The sequence below is a fragment of the Trachemys scripta genome, chromosome 6 (assembly GCF_013100865.1).
Source record: "Trachemys scripta elegans isolate TJP31775 chromosome 6, CAS_Tse_1.0, whole genome shotgun sequence".
NCBI classification, from domain to species: Eukaryota; Metazoa; Chordata; order Testudines; family Emydidae; genus Trachemys; species Trachemys scripta.
This window is the reverse complement of record NC_048303.1, coordinates 95,593,030-95,615,717: the sequence shown is the minus strand read 5'-3', so window position 1 is coordinate 95,615,717 and position 22,688 is coordinate 95,593,030. Positions and strand designations below refer to the sequence as shown.

Here is a 22,688-nt window from a genome sequence, read left to right as displayed (position 1 = left end):
GGAGGATAGTAAGCAAGGATTTCTAAGATAAATATGAACTGTAGCACTGCCTCATATCCCAAACTGGGCATCAGACTGTGATACTAAATCTAGTGAGTAGTGTCTGGTACAAGTCTGCACTGAACTTCTAAGTTTCTGCTTTGTATATCTATCTTGGGGGAACTTGCCTAAGGGACTGTTGGTGTGGTGGCTTTCATGAAGTGGGTCTTTAAAGCAGATGGTACTGGTTTCCCAAGTAAGATGTAACACATTAGATAGCAGGTTGTCCTCCACACTGTGAGGTGGAGTGTCTCTGAATTGGGGTGAAGAATCCTCCCTTACTTTTGAGACAGCCAGTCTGGAAACAAAGGCAGCTATAGGAGATCTGAATATCAGTGCTGAGGAGGCCACTCTAGGGCTATTAGTATGTTTGTTCTGCTCAAAGTGATTAGAGAGGAATAATGTCACCTAGAGTGACCATCTTGAACTTGAATGTTCATATGTTGGGTAGAGCAGTTTTTCCGTCCTGCAAAGTTGAGATGTCACATTTTTTTCCCATCCCAAAACAGTATGAAAAGTCAGATCAGACCAAAATGTTTCAATAATTTTGAAATGTTTCATTTAGATTTTTGTAACTTTTCAGGGTAAATTAACTACAATTTCAAAATGAAGTCCTTCTGAATAAAAAATGAGAATTTGTTATAAAAAATGTCAAAATGGGATGTTCTGCCACTTTTTTCCAAAATGGTTTTCAAATGAAGAGACCTGTTGAAATCCTCTCTAAATTTTGTTTTCAACGAATCAACATTTTCTGATGAAAAAATATTTCTTTGGAAAACTCCTGGCCAGCTCTATTCTTGTTTAAGTCTATGTGACTTCATGTGCAGCTTTCAACCCACACTATCAAAACTGCTGTTTAGAAGCCAGTGTGGAGGGCTGCAAGGACATGTATTGAGGAATACTGCTCCTATACTGCAGAAGTCAGTTACCAATAGGTTTAGGAGATGGCTGATATTGCCTCTGGGACTGCATCCCTTGGTGTTGTGAAGGAGCCTGACTTTGAGACATAATGCTGGGTAGGAAGACTTCATCTAACTCAAGGAAAAGACAGGTGTAAATTTCCGGGAGCGGGCAGCAGCCCTAGTGGCCCATGGATGTTCTCAAGGGCCTCATCACTGAAAAATTATGTATCAGAAGCAGGGGATCTGACATCATTATTTCCGGCAGAAGAGTATTTGCCATTCTCCTCAATCATTCCTGAAACGGTCTCTGTCAGAAGGTTAAGCCAATGCAGCCACCTGATCTTCTGATCAGGTATCATCTGTCTGTTCCTCCAAAGGGAACTTTTATGGTTCTCATGAAGAAGTCTCATCAAATATAGGGAGATCTTACAGAACTGAGGGATCTGGTGCCAGTACGTGGCAGCAAGGAAGGCTGTACTGGTGTTGGGTGAGGTACAGGTGCTTGGAAGGGTACACTGGAGCTGGCCTTGTAGTCTTCAGAGGGCTTTCATGGAGTTCTTTATATAGGGTAACATGATGTCTGGATCTGAGGTGAGAAGATGACCAGCGTCTCAAGGCAGAGTCAGAAGACCCTATAGACTCATCTTTGAATGGGGTCAAAGATACCCTGAAGCGGTTTCAGGTGAAATTTGGAGAAGTTGGTGCAGGCACAGAGCCAAGTAGCAGAAATGCATGAGGTGGGATAGTGAGTAGCTTCAGTGGTGGATCCCAGGCAGGCATGGAGACTTCAAAAGTGTTATCAGGATCTGAACTGGGATCCAAGTTGGTTGATGCCACGATTTGTGGCTCTGGAGGAGTGGGGAGAAAAGGTGACCATGGTGCCATTTCTGTGTCTCAGAGGCCCTCATGGGTTGGAGAGTACAAGGAAGAAGAGGGCTAGCATTTCCTTTTTCTGTTGTTTTTACCTCTCTGGTGACAAGATGTTTCCTCTTCTCCTTTGTTTTACCCTAACAGTTACCTGCATTGACTTGTGATGCCAAGGCAGAGGCATTGTCACCAGAGGATAGCTCTGAAGTTGGTTCTGAGGGCATTGGTGCCAAATGAGGAGTACACACAGAAATCGCTGCTTTCTGTGTTTTGCGAAGGCCACTGAGGACTTAATTAGCAGTGCCAGTTTGGTCTGTGGTATTGTTTTTGATTTAGCCAGTGCTGGCGGTGCCAAGTAAGGGATTACTCCCAATATAAGGCCTAAGATCTGTCTTGGGCCTAAGACAGAAGGTGGTGCTGAGGCTGGAGCATCACAATGCATCTTGAGCCCTGTGTAAGAGCACCTCAGTGCAGAGGCTCAGTACACCTAGCCCCTTGAAGGCTGTAGGAATTGAGAAGCCAGCTAAGCCTGGAGCCCCAAGCATCTCTCCCTTCTAGTTTGGGGAACAAAGGTGCAACAAACTACACACAAAGTTACCAAGACATAGAAGGCACTGGACATGGGCCTCAGTCTCTGGTATGATAATCAGGCAGGAGAGGAAGAAAACCTCTTGAAACCCTTACAGGGCTCAGGACTCACTCATGGTCCCCATGAGGGAACAAGAGCAAGCTACAGGGTTCTGACAACAATGTTTTTGGTGGCCTCAGAGTATGGCCACCAACTCTTGCTGGTGGCCGCTCTGACAATTTTTCCTAAAATATTTAATTAACTTTAGGAAAAAACAAATGAATATGCACATATACATGTCCAAATAATTGTCATTTATTTATGTAGGTGGTTTTTTTTTTTTTGCAGACAACAATAAAAATAATGTACAGTTGTCTCTATTCTTTACTGGACCTAAACAGAATTGAAACACAAAGAAGGTGTTCTGCATGTTCTTGTCTTTTGTTGTTTCAAAAGAGGGGGAGGGATAGCTCAGTGGTTTGAGCATTGGCCTGCTAAACCCAGGGTTGTGAGTTCAATCCTTGAGGGGGCCACTTAGGGATCTGGGGAAAATCAGTACTTGGTCCTGCTAGTGAAGGCAGGGGGCTGGACTTGACCTCTCGGGGTCCCTTCCAGCTCTATGAGATAGGTATATCTTCATATATTTATATTTTTTCTGCTTTTTTGGTTGCTTTTTTTTTTTTTAAGACATTCTGGCTAGTAAGTCTGCTGCTGCTGTGAAAAGTGATGCTTGTATGTTATATCACTTTGTACAGCCTCCCAGCTAGCTACTAAGTCTGCTGTGAAAAGTGATATTAACAAACACACAAATATCACTTTTCATAGCAGACTTACTCAGCCCCGGCAAGCCAGAGGACAAGTAAGCCCTGGATGGGGAGGTGGGTAGGGAGGCAACGGGGCCGGGGCGATAGGGGGAATGAATGGGGGACTGCAGGAGGTAGCAGGGGCTGAAGCCTATTGCTTGCGCCCTGCACCCGGGAATGGACCCTGGGACAGAGATGGAGACCTAAGCCACGCACCTGAAGCTTGCCTCTCACCACCCCAGGTCATCCACTCCAGCATTTGTGTCCCTGCAGAGGGGCAGGGCGTGGCCCCTGCTGGCAGCCTTGGGGGAGAGGCTGCTGCTTTACCCCTCTGACCCCAACCACCACGCAGGAGGCTGTGGCCACAAGAAAAGCCCCTTGTGGATGCATTTGAGAAACACAGTATACTACTCTACACAAACTAACCACGAAAAAAATAATAAACTAGACTGAGAGAAGACCTAGCTTAGGAATATGAAAATGAGTTCTGTTCACTGTCTGTGGTGGGAGCAAAAGAATTAAGGCACACACAGTGATGACAACAAGCTCATGTGAGATCACACATGCACTCAATGAACATGGCTTTTTAAGGTAGTTTTACAACTCGACATTAGGAGCACCCTATCTCACAACTGTGAATATGCAGAGGCACTAAAAGATGAATCTGCGGTTCAGGAAGATAGGAATGAATCACACTGACCAGAACCAGATAGAGAAATTGTGCAAGTTTCCTCCACATGAATTTGGCAGCTTACCAGTAGTTCAAATCTGACCTGAAAACCTTCTCTTCCACGTGTGGCTTGCTATTTAAACCAAACTAGTAGAATGGTTCTGTGATGCAAATAAATGCTCTCTAGGGACTAGGATGCATCCTCCAGTCTCATCTTCACTTTTTACCAAAGCTATACTGCATTTGATTTCTATCAGTGAAAGACTAATACACTGAAACCCAGTATTTTAACTGGCTCTACTATATTACTCGTTGCTTACCACTCACACACAAATCAATAATCTTACAGAAAATAAAGTCTTACATGGGCCTAAGCAAGGAGATATTTTGCATTAGATCTGTGCATTTTTGAAAAGTAAATACTAACTAGTTTATTGTTGGTCTCTGTTTGTTTAGTAGCCATGTAGAATTATTGGATTCTGACCAAATAAAGCAGCTTCATTACAAATGTGTTCCCCAAAAAAGTTTACTGTAAAAACAACTATAAGTACTTGTGTGCAATTATGTGTAGAGGAGTTTTTTATTGTGTGTTCTGAAATATTGTAATTCACTGCGCAATAAATTAAAAAAATGCAACTACAAATTTTCTACCCCTGTCCACTAAAACTTCAACTATTTAAGCTATGAGCACTGTAATCTAGTCATGGGGGAAAATGTCACATTTCAGAATATCAGTTATAGTTGGAGGAATGTTGTCACGATTGATAAGTTAATATTTGTAAAATACTTTGATGATATGTGTTATATGAATGCTAATTATTATTTTTAGGATGCATTTATAAGTGGAAAGTCAACTTACTTTTCACAAAATAAGTTTACTCTCCAAAATGAGTAACAGCACTTATTTAATCATCTGCCCTGAGAAAACAGAGAAGCTGAACCTGCAGTCCTCAGGGTCGTTCCCCTCAAACACTAAGTATGGAACATTTCTTCCTTACCATGTCAATGCTCCTATGAAGTCAGGCTTTTTAACAAAAGTATAGTACTGTATTACTATAATTTAAATAGCAGTTGCTTGTATTTACCTTCGCATCTTCTGGAGTCCTAAAATTAATTATTTTTCCAAACTCTTTGGCATGAAATACAGACTTAACTCGTTCCTACAAAACAAACAATTTAAAGTTAAGATACGATCTTAATTTTTCTAAAGTTAATGAATGTATAATGCTTTTATACTCTGACTGCTCTACAAAAGTGACCTTCAAAGTGCAGTCTACATAATAAACCAATTTTTAATCAAAAAACTTACTTTACAACATATCACTCTGTTTAATACACTGTAGAACACTTTAAATATTTATATCTATAAAATAATCTACTCTACCTGGAAAAGGCAGGTTAATAAAAGCAAAATGTGATGTGCTAAATTTTCTGTGTAACAATGGTCTAAAGTAAACTACGTAAGAACCTATGTGTACTGGAGCTAAATTTAACTGTTTCTTGACAGTTCTCTCATGTACGGACTCACTTTCATAGCGAATTCCATTTTAGGATCAATCCCTCATCTTGGTTGCTGCTAATCCATGGAGAGGACATTACACTCCTATGACCCTTATTGTCAGACACTCAGCTGAATAAAAAAGGTATTCCTGAGTGAGTTGAAATCTTCTCCCAAATTCCATTCCTCTCAGGAAAAGGATACCAGACCCTTTGCCAAGTAACCCTTATGCCAGGGGCTCTAGGGAGGGTATTTGGACTTACCCAGATAAAACTCTGATCTGGAAAGACAGCCTTTCCTGTTGTGTCCCAGGTGTTGAAGAGTAGTGACCCTCTTTTACTACAGTGTCTCCAGAGGAGTGTTAGTGTGTGTAGGAGGGGGATGTAGGACCCCCAAGAAGCTGTCAAGACTCTAAGAGTATGTCTACACTGCACTATAAGACCAAGCTTAGATTCAGGCTTGAGTCCAACCCCCCTTCCGTCTACACACAATTCTCTGAGACTCAGACTCTAGGTTCTAGGACCCTGCAGTGGTGGAGGGCATGAGCCAGAGTCAAGCCAGGACCCTCCTGCTTTGAGCCCTATTGCTTTACAGTGTAGATACAGCCTCCCACCCACTCGGGCCCTGGGAGTCCACCAAAAGTATGCTATACTACCATAATCTTTCTTTGTCCTCTCTATCCCAAGAATCTTCAATCAACTCCAGGGAAACAGAAGTAATCTGCCCACTCCCCCGGTGTAGGGTCAGCTGCCTTGAATCTCACTAACCCTGAGCTTATATTGAAGTGTAGACATATCCTAAGCCTCTTTACTCTGGCTGACTGAGGATCTGCAGAGCTGGAAGCAATTACTGCAGAGCTCTTTTTCTGTAATTCCTGAGAGGATATCTTGGCAGATATGGCTGAGAGCAAGGGCAGCAAATACAGAAAAAGAGATCGGCAGGTGATCTGTTTAGGGTACAATCCTACCCGGGGAAATGTTTGTTTGTTTATTTTAATAAACATTTTCCCCAGAGAAGAAAAGTGTCTGGATGGAAGGTGAAAAAAAGGTGAATGGGGAGAAGGAAACTCCCCTTGCCATCACCCAAAATTGACTTTAAAAACTGGAAATTGAAAAATTAAATTGGGAAAACTGAGTTGCCATTCTGATCCACTCGCTAGAGGAAAGTTAGTTTGGGATATGATCAAGCCCCCACAGACAAGTCTGAGCTGCCTCCTTAAATGTGTCAAAAGGTTACTTCAGAAAGAAAAAAAATTAAGTGATACTTTCACATTTCATTCTACTATTAGCCAGGCATCTACCCTACCTTGGCTTCAATGCGTAATCTTCTTCCATCAACGATGAATGGCTCTTTGGTAAACTCATCGTAAGTGTACTGCCACTCACATGTCAGCTGTCCAAATGTTCCTTTTGTCACAAACAAAACACCACTAAAAAGAGTAAAATAGAATAAACAGTTCAAAAATGAAAGCAGAAAATAAAACTGTATGAAATACTTCCTCTCCCTGCACCAAGGAAATTAGGAACTAAATGTTAGGTGCAGTGAAGTGGTCTTATTTCAGATAGTTTCCCACAAGCTACATGCAACAACCACATAGTATAACTTTTGAAAAGACACACAGGGACACTCAGGAAAGTTAATCCAAATTAACTTTTAAAGTGCATTAGTTAAATTACATTAAACCCCATTCTGGATGCTGTTATTCAAAATTAAAATGGCCTTAATTCGGTTTAGCATAATTAACTTTGGAGGTGAATTCAGGTAAATCATATTAATGCTACTTTAATTCTGAATAATAGTATCCACATAGAGGTTTAATGTGGTTTAACTAACGCACTGCAAATTCATACCTTTAGTTAATTCGGATTAATTTTCCCAGATATCCCAGTGTAGACAACTCCTAAATTCTGCAGGTTCCTGTGCTTATTTACAATAGCATCTATCAGCATCTTTCTTTTATGCCAAGGCAGCAACTCTATTTCTAACTTGATATTCTCAGAGGAAACATAGCCCCCAGACAGAAAAAATGAAATGATTTATGCTCCACTATTAAATATGTTGGAGTCTTAGAGGAAAATTCCATTCCTTTATTACTGAGTATCTTTACTTAGATTCCATTCCTGCAATGTGCTTTACACAGGTGGATCCCTGAGTACATATAGAATCCCACTGTTTTCATCCTGACTAAATATTCAATTTATCTATCTCAGTTACAGAAAACATGAAAGCAAGTTAGTCATCCTTGGATTATAGAAGCTACACACGAGGCATATGAAAATATATTCTTTCCAACCTGGCAACGAAAGGAGTCATAGATAACAGATGCATTTTTTCCTCTATTTATTTATTTATTTATATATATAGAGAGAGGAAAAATTGTACCTGTGCGCATATATATATATATAAAAATAACACACACACACAAAATCTCCATATATCCAAAGGTGTGAACATATATGTATAATGTATATCTCCATATATCCACATGTGTAAACACATACTTACCAAAATGTTAAAAAATAGTTGTTTATCTAAAATAATTATCATTCCAACAGTCTGGTGGTACATTTTAAAGTATTTACTATTCAAAGGGAAAACCCTTTACCTTTTTGTTATCATTAACAAATCTGTATTATTGACCATGGCATGTGTAATATATCTGAGTTTTGCAAATCTTCCATTTTCAATTTTCTAGAAGAAAAAGAGAAAGTGTTATAGCATTCCATAAAATACGTTAATTTATTTCCTGCTTATAACTCAATTTCTAATCTGAATAAAAACAGCTTACTATAACTGAACATAACATTGTACCTTCTATCCAAAAAAGAGCTACCTACCAAAACAAATCAGAACACAACTAAAATTGTTGTGACATTTTGCATTTGCCATGAAGATATGATCTTTAGACACAAGAGCTTTAGACAATTTTATGTGAAATTGATTTCTGTTAATACAGATAGGCAAATAAATGTAAGTTTCCATTGGGATCAGCCCTGTCCAAAGCTGGAGGCATTAACAAGGTCTTGATTCCAAAACAGCTCTACAGAAGAATTTTGAACTCAAATTTTCCCATACTTACAGTGCACTGCATTATAATTTAAATTAAAAGGAAGAAATAAATGGATTCCCAACATAACTATGGTATGACTCTTGGACTCTTAATTAGGATCAACCTGATTACCACTAACACATTAGAATCACTATCACTGGTAACTGAACTGAATTCAACTCCATACAAGAATCCCAGATCATCTATAAGATCAGGTTAACTTCAGGACACTTCTTAGATACTGGAGGTCACATGATGGGCAGCATGCTTCTGCATTCTCTGTGCATTTTCCATAACATACATACATACTCATTTACAGTAGTTTGTGAATACTGTAGCTGAATCTTCTCACTATTCATGACTGAATTGTATTTAAAATGGCGAAATCCATGATATCAGACTCTTCAGTTTTAAATGCTGTGGCTCTATAAACTTAGTATTACTTGGCAGCTTCTGGAAGCCTGAATTTCAGAGGAATGAACTATATAAAAATGTAAAACAGGTTTCTCCTTCAGCTTCAACTCTGGCACAGCTCCTTTGCTTGCAGTGACTATGTTCCAAAAGTATTCTGCTTAGCCTAAGAAATTTGTTCTAATTTGGATCCTGTGTTGCTGGGAAATAAGGACAAGAGCTGTTTACTTTCTCTTTTTTCCATTAGAGCGCACACAAACATCCCCTTTGTATTACTGTTTTTTTTTTAATGAAAAACAGAACAGTTAACCAAAAAATAGTCCTTGAAATATTGTAGACACAAAAGTTTCCAAAATCATTTGTAAGATTCATAGGTCAATCCTCTCTCAAGTTAAAAGAATAGAGCCAAGTGGCCACGATTGATTACCACTTGAAACCACTGTTAATGTAATAAAAAAAAATTAAAAAGTCCTTCGGTGAGACTGGAGATTTCTATTACAAGCAAACAGCAGTGAAAAACACTTGACCTAACAGATTTAAAAAAAATGTTTTCCTTTGTGTACAGTAATTTAACAACTGGGATATTTCCCAATAGAAAATATTTTGGTTTACAGACAAAAATCATGCAATGCAGTTAACAAGGAGAAAAATACATATGGACAATATACAATTCTATGCATAAGAAACATTTAGAAGTTTCCATTAACTTATCAGTTATTACACTGGTTTAGAATTTTAGTGGCTAATAAATTTATTATAAAATAACACCAGAACAATGAAAAGATGATCACCTAAGGCCTTCATTAACATTTGCTTATCCATGTCCATGTAGTTATCTACAGTACAATTTCATTATACATTTCTAAAAAAAGCCTTGTCCACGTTGGTCAAGGAGACCGTTCTATAAACTTGTTAGAAACAAGAGACTTTAAAACACATTTCTAAGTGAGCTTAGCCTTTATCCTAATGTGGGTGGAATACAGAAGAAAGAGGGCAGAGGAGTTTTCATGTCTATTTGGGCATTGACTTCTTTTACGAAAAAAGGAGTATTTTTTAAACAGCATTTACTGACGTATTAAAATCCCTATGTAAAGAAAGCAGTTACAGCATTAACACATTAGTTTGCCGAGGTAAACTCTATGGGGTAATGTAAGGTTTACCTCAACCAGATAACGTATTAAACATACATCTTTTTACCTAATGTGGACATAGTCGTTGGTCTTTCCACTAAGGCTATGTCTACACTACAAAGATAAGCTGACTTATGTTAGGTCGACTTACAGCCACCACAGGAATTACTGCGGTGGCTGATGTCCACATTACCCTCCTTCTGTTGGTGGTACACGTCCTAACCAGGAATGCTTCCACCAACTGAAGAGGGGCAGTGTGGGGGACTGAGAGCCAGGGCTCTAAGTTCCACGCTGCTCCCCACCAGAAGACCAGCTGCCCCCTAGGGGGCTTCTCGCCTCCACGCTCCCAGCTGTAAGCGGGATGCTGGGGGAGCTACCAGGACTTCTCGACTCCACGCTCCCAGCTGGGATTGGGGGAAAGCCTGGGCTTCTTGTGTCTGGTTGGGAGATCCGCACCGGGAATCCAGCATGGAACCAGGACCTCAGGGAGCCCAGGAGGCAGCCCAAGCAAGGAGCCTGGGTGACAGCCAAGCTTGGAGCGGAGACCGGGCAGCAGCAGAGCCGTGAAATTGACAATTATCACAGCCAATAGCCGATGTAAGAATGCAGTGTCTACACAGACACCGTCACCCTGACTACACTGACATAAGCCTTATGCCTCTCATTGAGGTGGTTTTATTATGTGAGTACAGCAGGGGAGTTACATCAGCTGAGTTTTGTCGACAAAACTGTAGTGTAGACAAGGCCTAAGACTGTCATAATTAGACAATCAGTACCTATTAAGGTGATGATTTGTGTGATGTGGATGCCTATCCACTGGAAACTGAACTGAGGCAACCAATTTGTTTCACAGAGTAGACCTAAAGTATGTAAAATTCAAATCTTTATGAAGGAATAATTTAGTTTTATTAGGAAAACAGTGAGGATGAAATCCTGCTCCTATTAAAATCAGTGAGAGTTTTGCCATAGACTTCAGTGAGCCCAGATTTCACCACAGGATTTGAAGAGTTGTTGACTGAGTGTGCTCAGTTTTCAATTCTTTAATTTAAATTATATTTTAAATGTTTCCTTTGTCCAGTCCTTAGGTGCAGCTATGGAAGATTGTTGAATAAAATAATTCCTGGTATAAACTTAGAACCTTGACATGGACATCAACTTATCTCCACTGACCCCACTTAAAATTAAACCATTGCCTCAAAGACTTCATTATCAGTCGTCTTCTTCCAATTGGTAGGGTTTTTTTTTTTTTTTTTTAAATAAACAGTACTGACACAGATACATCAAAAGCAACATAACTTTACATTGAAACCTATTTTTGGTAAAGGATCAGAAAATATGTAGGAAACAATCTATACTTGAAGAGGATAGATGAGATAACAGCTATTGGTCTTTTCCATTTCTATCTTTATGCCTAGTATCTTACAATTTCACTTACTTTTACAAAACTGCTGTGATTAACATTTTACTGGTGAGAATGCCATATTTAAATATAGGTGTAAGGTTTCACTCTTAATACCTACATGCATGTATGTATTAAGAGCAAGAACAGGACATTACAACATTTAAAAAAAATTCCTAATTTACCATTTTGATTCAAACCACATATGAGAGATTCTATGGCTGCATGTTGGAGTAAAGTATTAACAGAGGAAAGCTCCTGAAATAAATTGAACTGTATCTATTGAGTGAAGAAACAAATATTTATTTAAAGGTGTGTTCTGCATTGTTCAGCTATAAATAGTTTGGAGGATGATAGTATCCCAGAACACTGTGATAAAGTAAAACTCTTAGTGGTGGAAGGATAAGAACTCTCAATGATTGTTTCTTTAAAGCTGTGAAATAAACACTGAAGAAACATTTGCTAATGTGAAAGAAGCTTTCTGTAGTCCTGGGTCTGAAACTATTCAATATTTTCATTAATGACATGGAGAATGAAGTGGAGAGTATGCTTATAAAATTTGCAGATGACAGCAGGCTGGAAGCGGTTGCAAGCACTTTGGAGGACAGAATTAGAAATCAGAACATAGAAGAGAATCCGTTTCGGACACCAGAGGATTCCAACTCAGGTAACGTGTAGCAAGAAGGAATGGGAAAGGCATTGGTCCGCACCACCTCTTATACTCTAGGTACGGAGACAAGGAGACAAACTGCACAGGAGCGGACCAATGGACATTACTTGCTAGAATTCTCTCTTCTCAGGCACATGGAGTACACAGTGGAATACACACAGACCAGCACTCGAAGAACCTGCTGATTTGAGCAAATGTTTCATTGATTAGATGTAAAAAAAGAGGACAAAAATGATCTGTGAAACTGGACCCCCAAAACAAGTATCTAAAAATTGAAGCACAGGTCCACTTCCCACTCTGTGCAGCTTACTCTTGCTAGTAGCACAGATTACCCATGCATATGAAGTTTCTGGCATATATGGTACCCCTGTTGGGAAATGGGGGAGATACACACCCACACACACACTCACTCTTTTGGAGAGCGTGGAGCTTCTCATAGTTCTGAAAGTAGGAGATGGAGTAAGAATAGAGGTAGCAAAACTGCACTTTACTGTCTCGCTGCAATGTATGGATTGGCACCTGGCAATTGCCAACAGTATGTGTGATGCCCAATCAGAAGCTGGCCCACATACATTTGATTGATTTAAGAGCCATCTTAATTGAGGCAAAATGGGGGCGGGGGAGGATGGGGAAAATTGCTACAGATTAAATAGCAGTTGTGAATCTGTTAGAACACACTTCTTTGCACTCAGCTAACCAGCCATGCTAGCCGAACATACTGAAAAGTATACTACTTAGAATCTTCTCAGTTTCTCTCCTCATTCATCACTAACGGGTAACGCCTTCCACTTGTAGAATCTGGAAGTGGTCCAGTGTTGTTTTTGCTGGAGACTCCAGAACTAAGCCCAGTCTTCAGTTCAGACCACCAGAAGAGTTCTTCCAAAGCTGCAGAAATACCCCACCAACAGATTACTAGCATTAAGATAACTTGGTATCCTAATAACTTTAAGGTTATTTATATATATGTCTGAGTCTCCCTTTAGAGAAAAAAATTCAATTGTAAAAAATAGTATTCTGGTCATTTACCAGCTACTAGGATGGGCTGAATGAGGAGAGAAGTTGGTAACAGAAAGAAAATTACTAGGTAAGAAATTTGTCATTCTGCTGCACAGCTTTCCCTCCTCATACATCACTAATGGGAAATAGCAAGCAATGAATCGCAGAAGTAGGGGAGAGGATGAAGAGAGTCTTTATTATTATTATTATTATTATTATTATAGTAGAACAACAGGCAAAGAGAAGTTCATCCCAAAAAGCAAGAGCTTTGTAATTTAACATTACTTGGGAGCCCATCCAATAACACCTTCTTACCTACTTTGCAAATCTCCTTTGAGGCTCAAACTTTTTCCACATAATACCACCAGGGATCTTGTAGAGGGAGACTTGATTCTTCCTTTGTGAATAGTTTCCCAGATATGCAGCATGACAAGTGTTGCAGGATTTTAACATATTACCCACAGCAATGTAGAGGCCCCAGATGCCCTGGCATTTTGGATGGAATGAGATGAACCGAGTACAGTTGATATGTGTACTCAGTATGCTTGAGATATATTTTTACAGTGCTAGGAATGCCAATTTATACCACAACGTTCCAAAGGGGTGCTAGTGATTGGAACAAAATAATGGGAGAACCATTTCCCAGGAATTGTAGAAAGAATTTACATCGAACAGAAAGGTTTCTGGAGGTGTAAGAACAACATTTTATGCATAACAATAGTAATGTGGTTCTTGTATGGATACAGAAACCAATTCTATACCCTGTCTTTCAGAGGTAATACCAACTAGAAAGGCCTGCAACAGACTAATCCGTCATTCTGAATAATCCTGAAACTTGATGATACTCAAATGGGAAGTCTGATGTGCCTGCCTAAAGAACGGTGCTATGGCAGTTACCACGTCTTGTAAAGGTGCTTGATTGTAAGACTCCAAGCAACCATTCTGTAAAAATTCTAGTGTAGCGCAGATCACCAGTTATTATTACTATTTGTACTGCAGTAGCATCTAGAGGTCAGGGCCCTACTGTGCAGGTTACTATACAAAGGAAGAGACAGTCTGTGTCCCAGAGAGCTTTCTATTTCCCCCTTACACCAGAAATAATTTTGACCATACCAATAAATGGAATTTCCTGATTCAGTTCTGTTTGAATATAAAAAAGTACTGATCGATGAGGCTAATAGAGAAACCCTGCTGAACTACACACCTCTCTTCTGATGCCCAGATTGTTAATTGTAGGTTATCCAGGTCTGGATGAAGAAGACAACCCTGCTTCAAGAAGTCTGGTGCTTTCTTCAGGTGGAATGGAGGTTCTATGGCTATCTATCAAGTCTGAAGTGTATCCTGGGCCAACAGGGGACTAGGAGGATGACGTTGGCTCTCCCTTTTCCCTCTTTTCTATATCCTTTGTGTATACGGTCTTAAAATCATCAGATTCTTCTGAGCCCAGGGCTTGATTTCCATTTCCAAAAAGAAGTTTGACCTCTGGGAATAACCCTTCCAAAACCAGGAAGTAAACAGTCATGTTTGAATCATAAACCTCTAATGGGAAGCAGGAGGCAAATTCTCCTGTGAGCACCACATATCTACCCACTACATGGTTTCTTGAGCCTTCTTCTGAAGTAACTAGTACTGGCAACTATCAGACAGGATACTGGACTCGATGGACCACTAGGTCTGAATCTGTGTGGCCAAGATTATGTGTGTTTGTTCAGATATGCCACTGATAGGGCTCTTGAAGTGAAGTAAAAGCATGTGTACTCAGAGATTTTAGAAACACCTCTTCCAGATATTCTATTGCATCCGGCAAGTTATGAGGGGGTCTGTATCTTTGGACAGGGCACTGGTTGGCATATTGTCCATGAACAGACATAAATTCATAACTTGTGATGTGTGTCTTGCTGTGATTAACAGCCATTTTTTAGGACTTGGGGTGCAGAGGGTAGATCAAAAGGAAGATTTTGTACAAGAATTATGAGCTCTCATACACAAATGCTCCTTTTGTCTTTATCATGGTGAGAATTTTGTTAGATTGGGAAGAAAATATTATAGGTTTTCTTGGGAGCTTCTTCTCCAGAATTTTAACTCTGACTGGGGAATGGTCCCTTCTTGAATACTCTTGGTGTTGACTATGCTGGCTTTGATAGTGAGAGTAGAGGCCTCTCTGCTATCTCGGTTACTCCACTGATTTTTCTGTTTCCCTGAACAGTTCCTCATCCTGTAAATTTGCATGCCCATGATATCTGTTTAGGATGACCCTATTGCCAACATGACTTCCTTGTAGCTACTGAATTAGGAACCATTGCTTGTGAGATGAGTCACATCAAATGATTTGACCAGAATAGAACCAACGGCCCCTCATTCCAAATCTTTGTCTTAATGGTTATAGCTGAGGCACTAAAATTGCTGTGTAGTATGCCTTCACTCTTATTCTCCCTGGGGTCTTTTGGAAAAAAGTCACACCTTCAGAATGGAACTATGTCCTCCGTTGGTGGCAATCCTGCTGCAACAACCTCAGGTTCACAGAACTTATGAAATTCCTTTATGTTTAATTTTTTTTTGGATGGTGTGTTTGTGGTACTTCCCCTGGCTGTGTATGGGGAGAGGTAGCGCACTATACATCCTGGTGTGGGAACCCATCAACCAACGAGGGGTACTGGTACAGACACCCTGATTGTGGGAATAGCCTGCTACACATTCCCAAGCACCTGAAAGGATGCCTGCCTGCTTTCCCAGGCTGGCTAGCTCCTTTCAGACTGACTTAATATCACTCAAAGTAATACTCTGAGTAAAGCAGGGGTCATTTTGAACACAGAAAGGGATTTCTCACTAACCTCCCTGTATTCCCATTATAGTGCAGCTGTCAAAGAAATGAAATACTCACATGCCTCCCTCCTGATCAGTGTCTGGAATGCTCATGACGTTTTAAAGTAAGCTAGCCAGTGGGAAGGGTGGAGAGAGAGACCCCTTCCCACTTATCAGACTGAGCACCTTTCCCTGGTAGAGTAAGGATCTGTGGGCTGAAAGCCAGACAGCCACAAGTCCCATTAGACTGCAACCTAAAGCAGGGCTTCACAGGAGAAACATGCTTCTCTGCCCACATATACTGCAGGGTGGGAAAGGGGCGGTGAGCCTGACAGAGAGGCATTGTGAAAGAGCCCCTCTGAGGAGAAAAACCCCAACAAAAGATTCCCTCTCACCCCGAGAGTTAGAAGGCAAAGGAGAAAGGCTTTAAACCACAATTTGTACATGGTTTACTCATTAACAATACATATTGGTAGTTTACAAAGAGACACTTGCTTCTACTTTTTTGGGACCTGAAGTCTCTGGAATTTACAAGACTTACCCCTCATTGTTCAGGGGTTCTTCTCTCTGTGGGAATCTTCATGCTCCTTGTTGAGTCTCCCATGGTCGAGTCATGGCTTCAGGCCGGGGTCAAGGACCTACACACTTCTCCCACTCAAAACCCAAAGACCTGGCAGAGCGAGGATTAGCAGCTTGTGGCAGCAGGGCAGCGGAAGCTCGCCTTCTCAAGCCCGTATCTTGGCAGAGCCAGGGCAGAAGGTAATAGCTTGCCCTCTAAGCATTCTGAGAAGCTGCCTAAACATCTTGAGTTGGCTTGATGCTTGTACGGCTTCTCTGCTGCCGCAATGAAGGAGAGAGGAGCCCATTCAAGAGGTGCTATTCCAGGGAAACCAGAGGCCTAATTCCTCACCACAGAAAAGAGAGAGAGGAGCTGGAAGCTGAAATGAAGTAGTTATTGCATGAAAACTAATGAAAAAATTAAACTTATAAAACAAAATGCTCATGAGAAACTGAACAGCCAACTTGTCCTGCCACTGGAAGCAGAAAATCTGGTGGCTAGGAAGCGCTTAGTCCTGGAGACCCCATCAACAACAAAGGATCATCTCTGAATTCCACAGGTGAAAGTATTTTAGTGATGAATATGAGAAGCTGTGCTATAGTAAATAGTTACAATATAGTAAACAAGTTAATTAAATGCACAGCAAGGCTTAATCCATGTAGTCTGGTAACTTTAACTGTCTAAAATAAATCTTAGTAGTACCAAGTACAAATCCTTCACCATACTCATATCAAGCTGTTTTATCAACTAGAATATAGATACCCTGTATAACACAATCAGAAATCCTTCATGGCATCAGTTTAAATGAACGAACTGTGCATGACATCACAAGTTCAACAAGTGTACCTAAAGCCTTAACAAACAAAACAAAAATAAAAAAATGGTGAACAGAATTTGCTACTCCAAGCTAAATTATAACAATAGCAGCATGTTTCTGCTTCTGCTTTACTTGTGCAAACAAAACTGCTAACTTCAGTAGGAGTTTTTGGGTGTATAAAGAATAGAGATCAGGGCATAACTGTATTTATATTTGATATTGTTAATTATCTATCATACTGTTTGTTTCTGAGTCTTTGGAGAAAAATGGTACCTCTGCTAGCATCAGGCTATGTCAATCTGTTGTTACTTGCTCTAAGCATGGAGTATTCCTTTTCCATCTACAACCCTATTCGCAGTGGGAGCAGATGAAACATCCAAACACAAATACATTTTTTTCCCGATTTGATAAAAACAGTGCTTTAAAAAGTGCAATTATGGTCAGAAAAAGTGACATTTTAAAAATGGCTCCATATATTTTTTTTTATTTTTTATATATATATATATATATATATACACACACACACACACACACACACACAGAGAGAGAGAGAGAGAGAGAGAGACACACACACACACACAAGGTAGGAAAGGTATTTTCTTTTACTGGACCAACTTCTGTTGGTGAGAGAGACAAGCTTTCGAGTTACACATGACTTGAGAAAGAGCTCTGTGTAACTCAAAAGCTGGTCTCTCTCACCAACAGAAGTTGGTCTAATAAACCAACATGTCTACAACACACAACTCTGCTTTTTACTTAGTACTGCAGAACCAACAGAACTATAGGAAACTGAGCAGAATTCTTTACAGGATCAGTTTATACTGATTATGATCCAAATTCAGAATCTTTGCCTCAGGATGTCAAGTGGGATTTATGTCTCAAACGCACATTAACTATACACCTCTAATACTCTGACTGCATCAGGAATACTAGTGATAATATAAGAACATACAAAATGCTTTACTGGGAAGACGACTGGTCCATCTAGCCCAGTATCCGGTCTCTGACAGCGGCTGGTGCCAGATGCTTCACAGGAGATGAACAGAACACAGCAATTATCGAGTGATCCATCCTGTTGTCCAGTCGCAGCTTCTGACAGTTGGTGGTTTAGGGACATCCGGAACGTGAGGTTACGCCCTTGAACATCTTGGCTAATTGCCATTGATGGACCTATCCTCCATGAACTTCTCTAATTATTTTTTTGAACCCAGTTATATTTCTGATCTTCACAATGTCCCATGGCAACGAGTTCCACAGATTGACCACGCATTGTGTGAAGTAGTACTTCCTTTTGTATGTTTAAAATCATATTAATTTCATCAGGTAACCCCTAGTTTTTGTGTATCTGAAGGGGCAAATAACACTTCCCTATTCACTTTCACCACACCATTCATGATTTTATAGACTTCTATTATATCGCCCTTATTCATTTCTTTTCTAAACTGAAAAGTCCCAGGCTTTTGACTCTCTCCTTGTACGGAAGCTGTTCCATACCACTCATCATTGTTGCTCCTCTCAGTGCCTTTCCAGTTCTAATATATCTTTTTTTGAGATGAGGCCACCAGAATTGCACACAGTATTCAAGAAGTGGCCATAGCATGAACATATGAGCCAGAATCACCACAATTTAGAAGAAATGGTTATTTTAACTGTGCTTCTTTAAGATGTGATGCAGATTTGTATTCCACTTAGGTGTGTGTGCACCCAGAGCACCAGACGTGGCGAATTTTGTCTTGCAGTACCTGCAGGTGGTGGCAGGGGTGACTTGTGCTCATAGCCCCTCCCTTGGCTATATGAGACAATGCTGTCTCGACACTCCTCAGTTCCTTCACACTGAATACCCAGACACTAGATTCCGATGCAAAGGGGATGGAGGGTGGATCATGGACTATATGCCTGCACCACATCTTGAAGCAGCACAGGTACAGTAAGTAACTGTTTCTTCTTCTTCGAGTAGATGCAGCCACGTATTCCACTTCGGTGACTCATGAGAAGTATCCACAGAAGATGGGGCTTGGAGTCTATCTAAACAAGGATTCCAGGACTGCTCTCCAAAAGTCTGCATCAGCTCTGGATGATGCCGTAATGGCATAATGGTTCCTAAATGTATGTATCGACAATTACAGGACAGCCCTGCAAACATCCAATACTGGGACGTCACCAAGGAATGCGATTGATTTAGGTTGCACTCTCGCAGAATGAGCTCGCACCTGCTAAGAAGGTGTAGTCAAAGCTATTACATATGCACTACTGATAAAGGACGTTACAATCCGCATATGACACCAACAGGCGAGGCGAAGCACAAAATGGTTTAGTTTAGTTCTGTCCAGATAGAAGGCTAGACATCATCTCACATCTAATGTATGGAGACGCTGCTGCTCTAGAAGTGAATGCAGCTTAGGAAAGAACACAAAGAAGTGACAATCCTGGTACCCATGGCTCACCATGGACAACCCCCAACGTGGACCAGCTGATGGAGAGTGAGAGAAGGAAGAACCTAACCTTGACACCAAGGAGTGTTGGGATTCGAGGGATAAAGGTGGAGGCAGTCTGGAGGGTGTGAGTAATCGTTCCGACTCATGTCACCCAGAAAGAGGAAGGGACTGGCACAGATGGCTGAAACAGTACCTCTGGCATTGAATATGCCTCTGTTGTTCCCAGTGCCAAGAGCGACATCGACCCTGAAGTCAGCGGCAATACCTAAGTAACTAACAGTGTTGAAGTGGAAAGTGGTGAGTACCGCCACAGTAACATCAGCAGTGCAGGATGCAGACTACCAAGGAGTTTCCCAGACCCACTTCCACGGAAACATCAAGGTGTGGTGCTGACAGATCCAAAGGTTCAGCAGCTCACCCAGCCAGCCAGGTTATAAACAACGTAGCCCCAGCAAAGTCCTGGACCAAGGGAGGGATTGGGATAGAAAGCTGGAAGAAGTCCATTGCTGCTTGATATGCTGCTGGCGTGGAAACAGCCAGTGCCAGCATCACCCTCATTGGTACCGGACTCAATGGACATCCTGGGGCTGGAACAGGAGTTGACGGTACAGGAACTCTGACCTCCCTGAGCGGTAGTGGGGAGCAGTTAGAGGGACCTGCTCCATCCCACACACCAGCATTAACACCATGCCAATTCTGGAGGAGGCAGAAGAGTCTCCACAAGACCTGGAGTGATCACGATTGGTCTTATGAGACCTTTTCCTCAGTGCACTTGATGGGGAGTGGCTCCCTCCATTTCTTCAGCCAGAGTCTGGTTCCACAGCACAAAATGGCAGCATTCTCAGAACCTGATGGCAGCCTCCGATCTGACGCAGGCCTCGGAGCCAAGGCAGGCCACAGGGCTTGTCTGAGCAGGTGCTGCTTTAGGTGAAGGTCCCTAGCCACCTGAGTCCGTTTTGTAAACAATTTACAAATTGAATCCTAGTGAGGGCTTCACTAGGGAAATAGTTAACTAAATCTAACTAACACGAAGGGGACTAACTATATATAACTAGAAAAAGTCACTAAGAGTTAGAGAGAGATTGTGAATTTAAGAACCACGCCAAGTTACAATTCCAGCCATGGGCAGTGAGAAGGAAATGAGCGGTGTCGAGGTGGTGCTGCTTCATATAGCCGGGGAGGGGCAATGAGCACAAAGCAGGAGTGCCACTTCGTACAGGTACTGCTAGACAAAATTCTCCAGCTCTGGGGTGCTGGGTGTGCACACACCTAAATGTGGAATATGTGGCTGAATCTATTCAAACAAGAAAAAAATCTGACTTTTAGTTCCTATACTTATAAACTGAGCCAATTTGATATGAAATCACTGGAGTCACAAGAAACATGGAACTCAATGCCATTTTTACAGTTAATTTGCACAGCTGAATTAAAAGCAAACACTTGTTTCCATTTACTTAAAGTTGTGTCTCATTATGAAGGAAATAAAATTGAGACTCCCTGATTTAGCAAGTATGCCACTATCAAGTGAAGTGGAAGTTGGACCTAAAGCAAAAATAGAAGGAACTATACTTAAAAAGCCAATTAATTATACATGCTAAAAATGCACAAAAAGAAAAGGGAAATGTCAGATGCTGAATTTAAAGCTAGTTTGCTAGCAATAAATCTAATAAAGCATAATGGGAACGTTAAATACTGTAGTTGACCTTTTCAGAAGGATGAACTTAAAACTATTTCCCCTTTTAGGCACAACATGAATTTTTTCAGGTTAAAGAATGCACACTTTTCCCTCTACTTTCTTCAAATACATTTATATTATAATATATTGTATGTCTGATATACTCCCATATTCTTCCTGCAGAATCTGAAGGCAGTAATAAAATGCAATATTTTCTCTAAACCATTTTTGTGGTATTTCCCTTGAAGAATCCAATATTGTAGAAAAACCAGTAATGTAAAGTATCAAAGGGATAGCTGTGTTAGTCTGGATCTGTAAAAGCAGCAAAGAGTCCTGTGGCACCTAATAGACTAACAGACGTATTGGAGCATGAGCTTTCGTGGGTGAATACCCACTTCTTCGGATGCATGTAGTGGAAATTTCCAGAGGCAGGTATAAATATGCAAGCAAGAGTGAGTCAGGCTAGAGATAACAAGGTTAGTTCAATCAGGGAGGATGAGGCTCTCTTCTAGCAATTGAGGTGTGAACACCAAGGGAGGAGAAACTGCTTTTGTAGTTGGCTAGCCATTCACAGTCTTTGTTTAATCCTGAGCGGATGGTGTCAAATTTGCAGATGAACTGAAGCTCAGTAGTTTCTCTTTGAAGTCTGGTCCTGAAGTTTTTTTGCTGCAGGATGGCTACCTTTAAATCTGCTATTGTGTGTCCAGGAAGATTGAAGTGTTCTCCTACAGGTTTTTGTATACTGCCATTCCTAATATCTGATTTGTGTCCATTTATCCTTTTATGTAGGGACTGTCCAGTTTGGCCGATGTACATAGCAGAGGGGCACTGCTGGCATATGATGGCGTATATTACATTGGTGGACATGCAGGTGAAGGAACCGGTGATGGTGTGGCTGATCTGGTTAGGTCCTGTGATGGTGTCACTGGTGTAGATATGTGGGCAGAGTTGGCATCGAGGTTTGTTGCATGGATTGGTCTCTAAGTTGTATCTGGAGGCAGCTTTCATCCTGGACACACCACACGATCCACTGTCTACAGCCAAGCACTGAGATACAACCGTATCTGCTCTAACCCCTCAGACAGAGACCAACACCTACAAAATCTTCACCAAGCATTCTCAAAACTACGATACCTGCATGAGGAAACAGATCAACAGAGCCAGACGTCTACCTAGAAGCTTCCTACTGCAAGACAAGCCTAAGAAAGAAACCAACAGAACTCCACTGGCCATCACATACAGTCCCCAGCTAAAACCTCTCCAATGTATCATTAGTGATCTACAACCCATCCTGGACAATGATCCCTCACTTTCATAGGCCTTAGGTGGCAGGCCAGTCCTCGCCCACAGACAACCCGCCAACCTGAAGCATATTCTCACCAGTAACTACACACCGCA

The 22,688-nt window shown here is 41.0% G+C and overlaps 1 protein-coding gene across 3 annotated transcripts in view; it reads right to left on the bottom strand.

Annotated features, from left to right (window-relative positions):
• The window catches only part of VPS13A (vacuolar protein sorting 13 homolog A), a 271,263-nt gene that overhangs the window by 6,120 nt on the left and 242,455 nt on the right, over positions 1–22,688 (bottom strand). For 2 of the 3 annotated variants that reach the window (XM_034774370.1, XM_034774371.1), the window contains 3 exons: positions 7,953–8,038; positions 6,653–6,776; positions 4,935–5,009 (listed from right to left, as the gene is read on the bottom strand). In XM_034774370.1, the coding sequence (XP_034630261.1) occupies positions 4,935–5,009; positions 6,653–6,776; positions 7,953–8,038 (285 nt within the window). The remainder of the gene's footprint in view (positions 1–4,934; positions 5,010–6,652; positions 6,777–7,952; positions 8,039–22,688) is intronic. The other variant, XM_034774372.1, reaches the window with a different exon arrangement.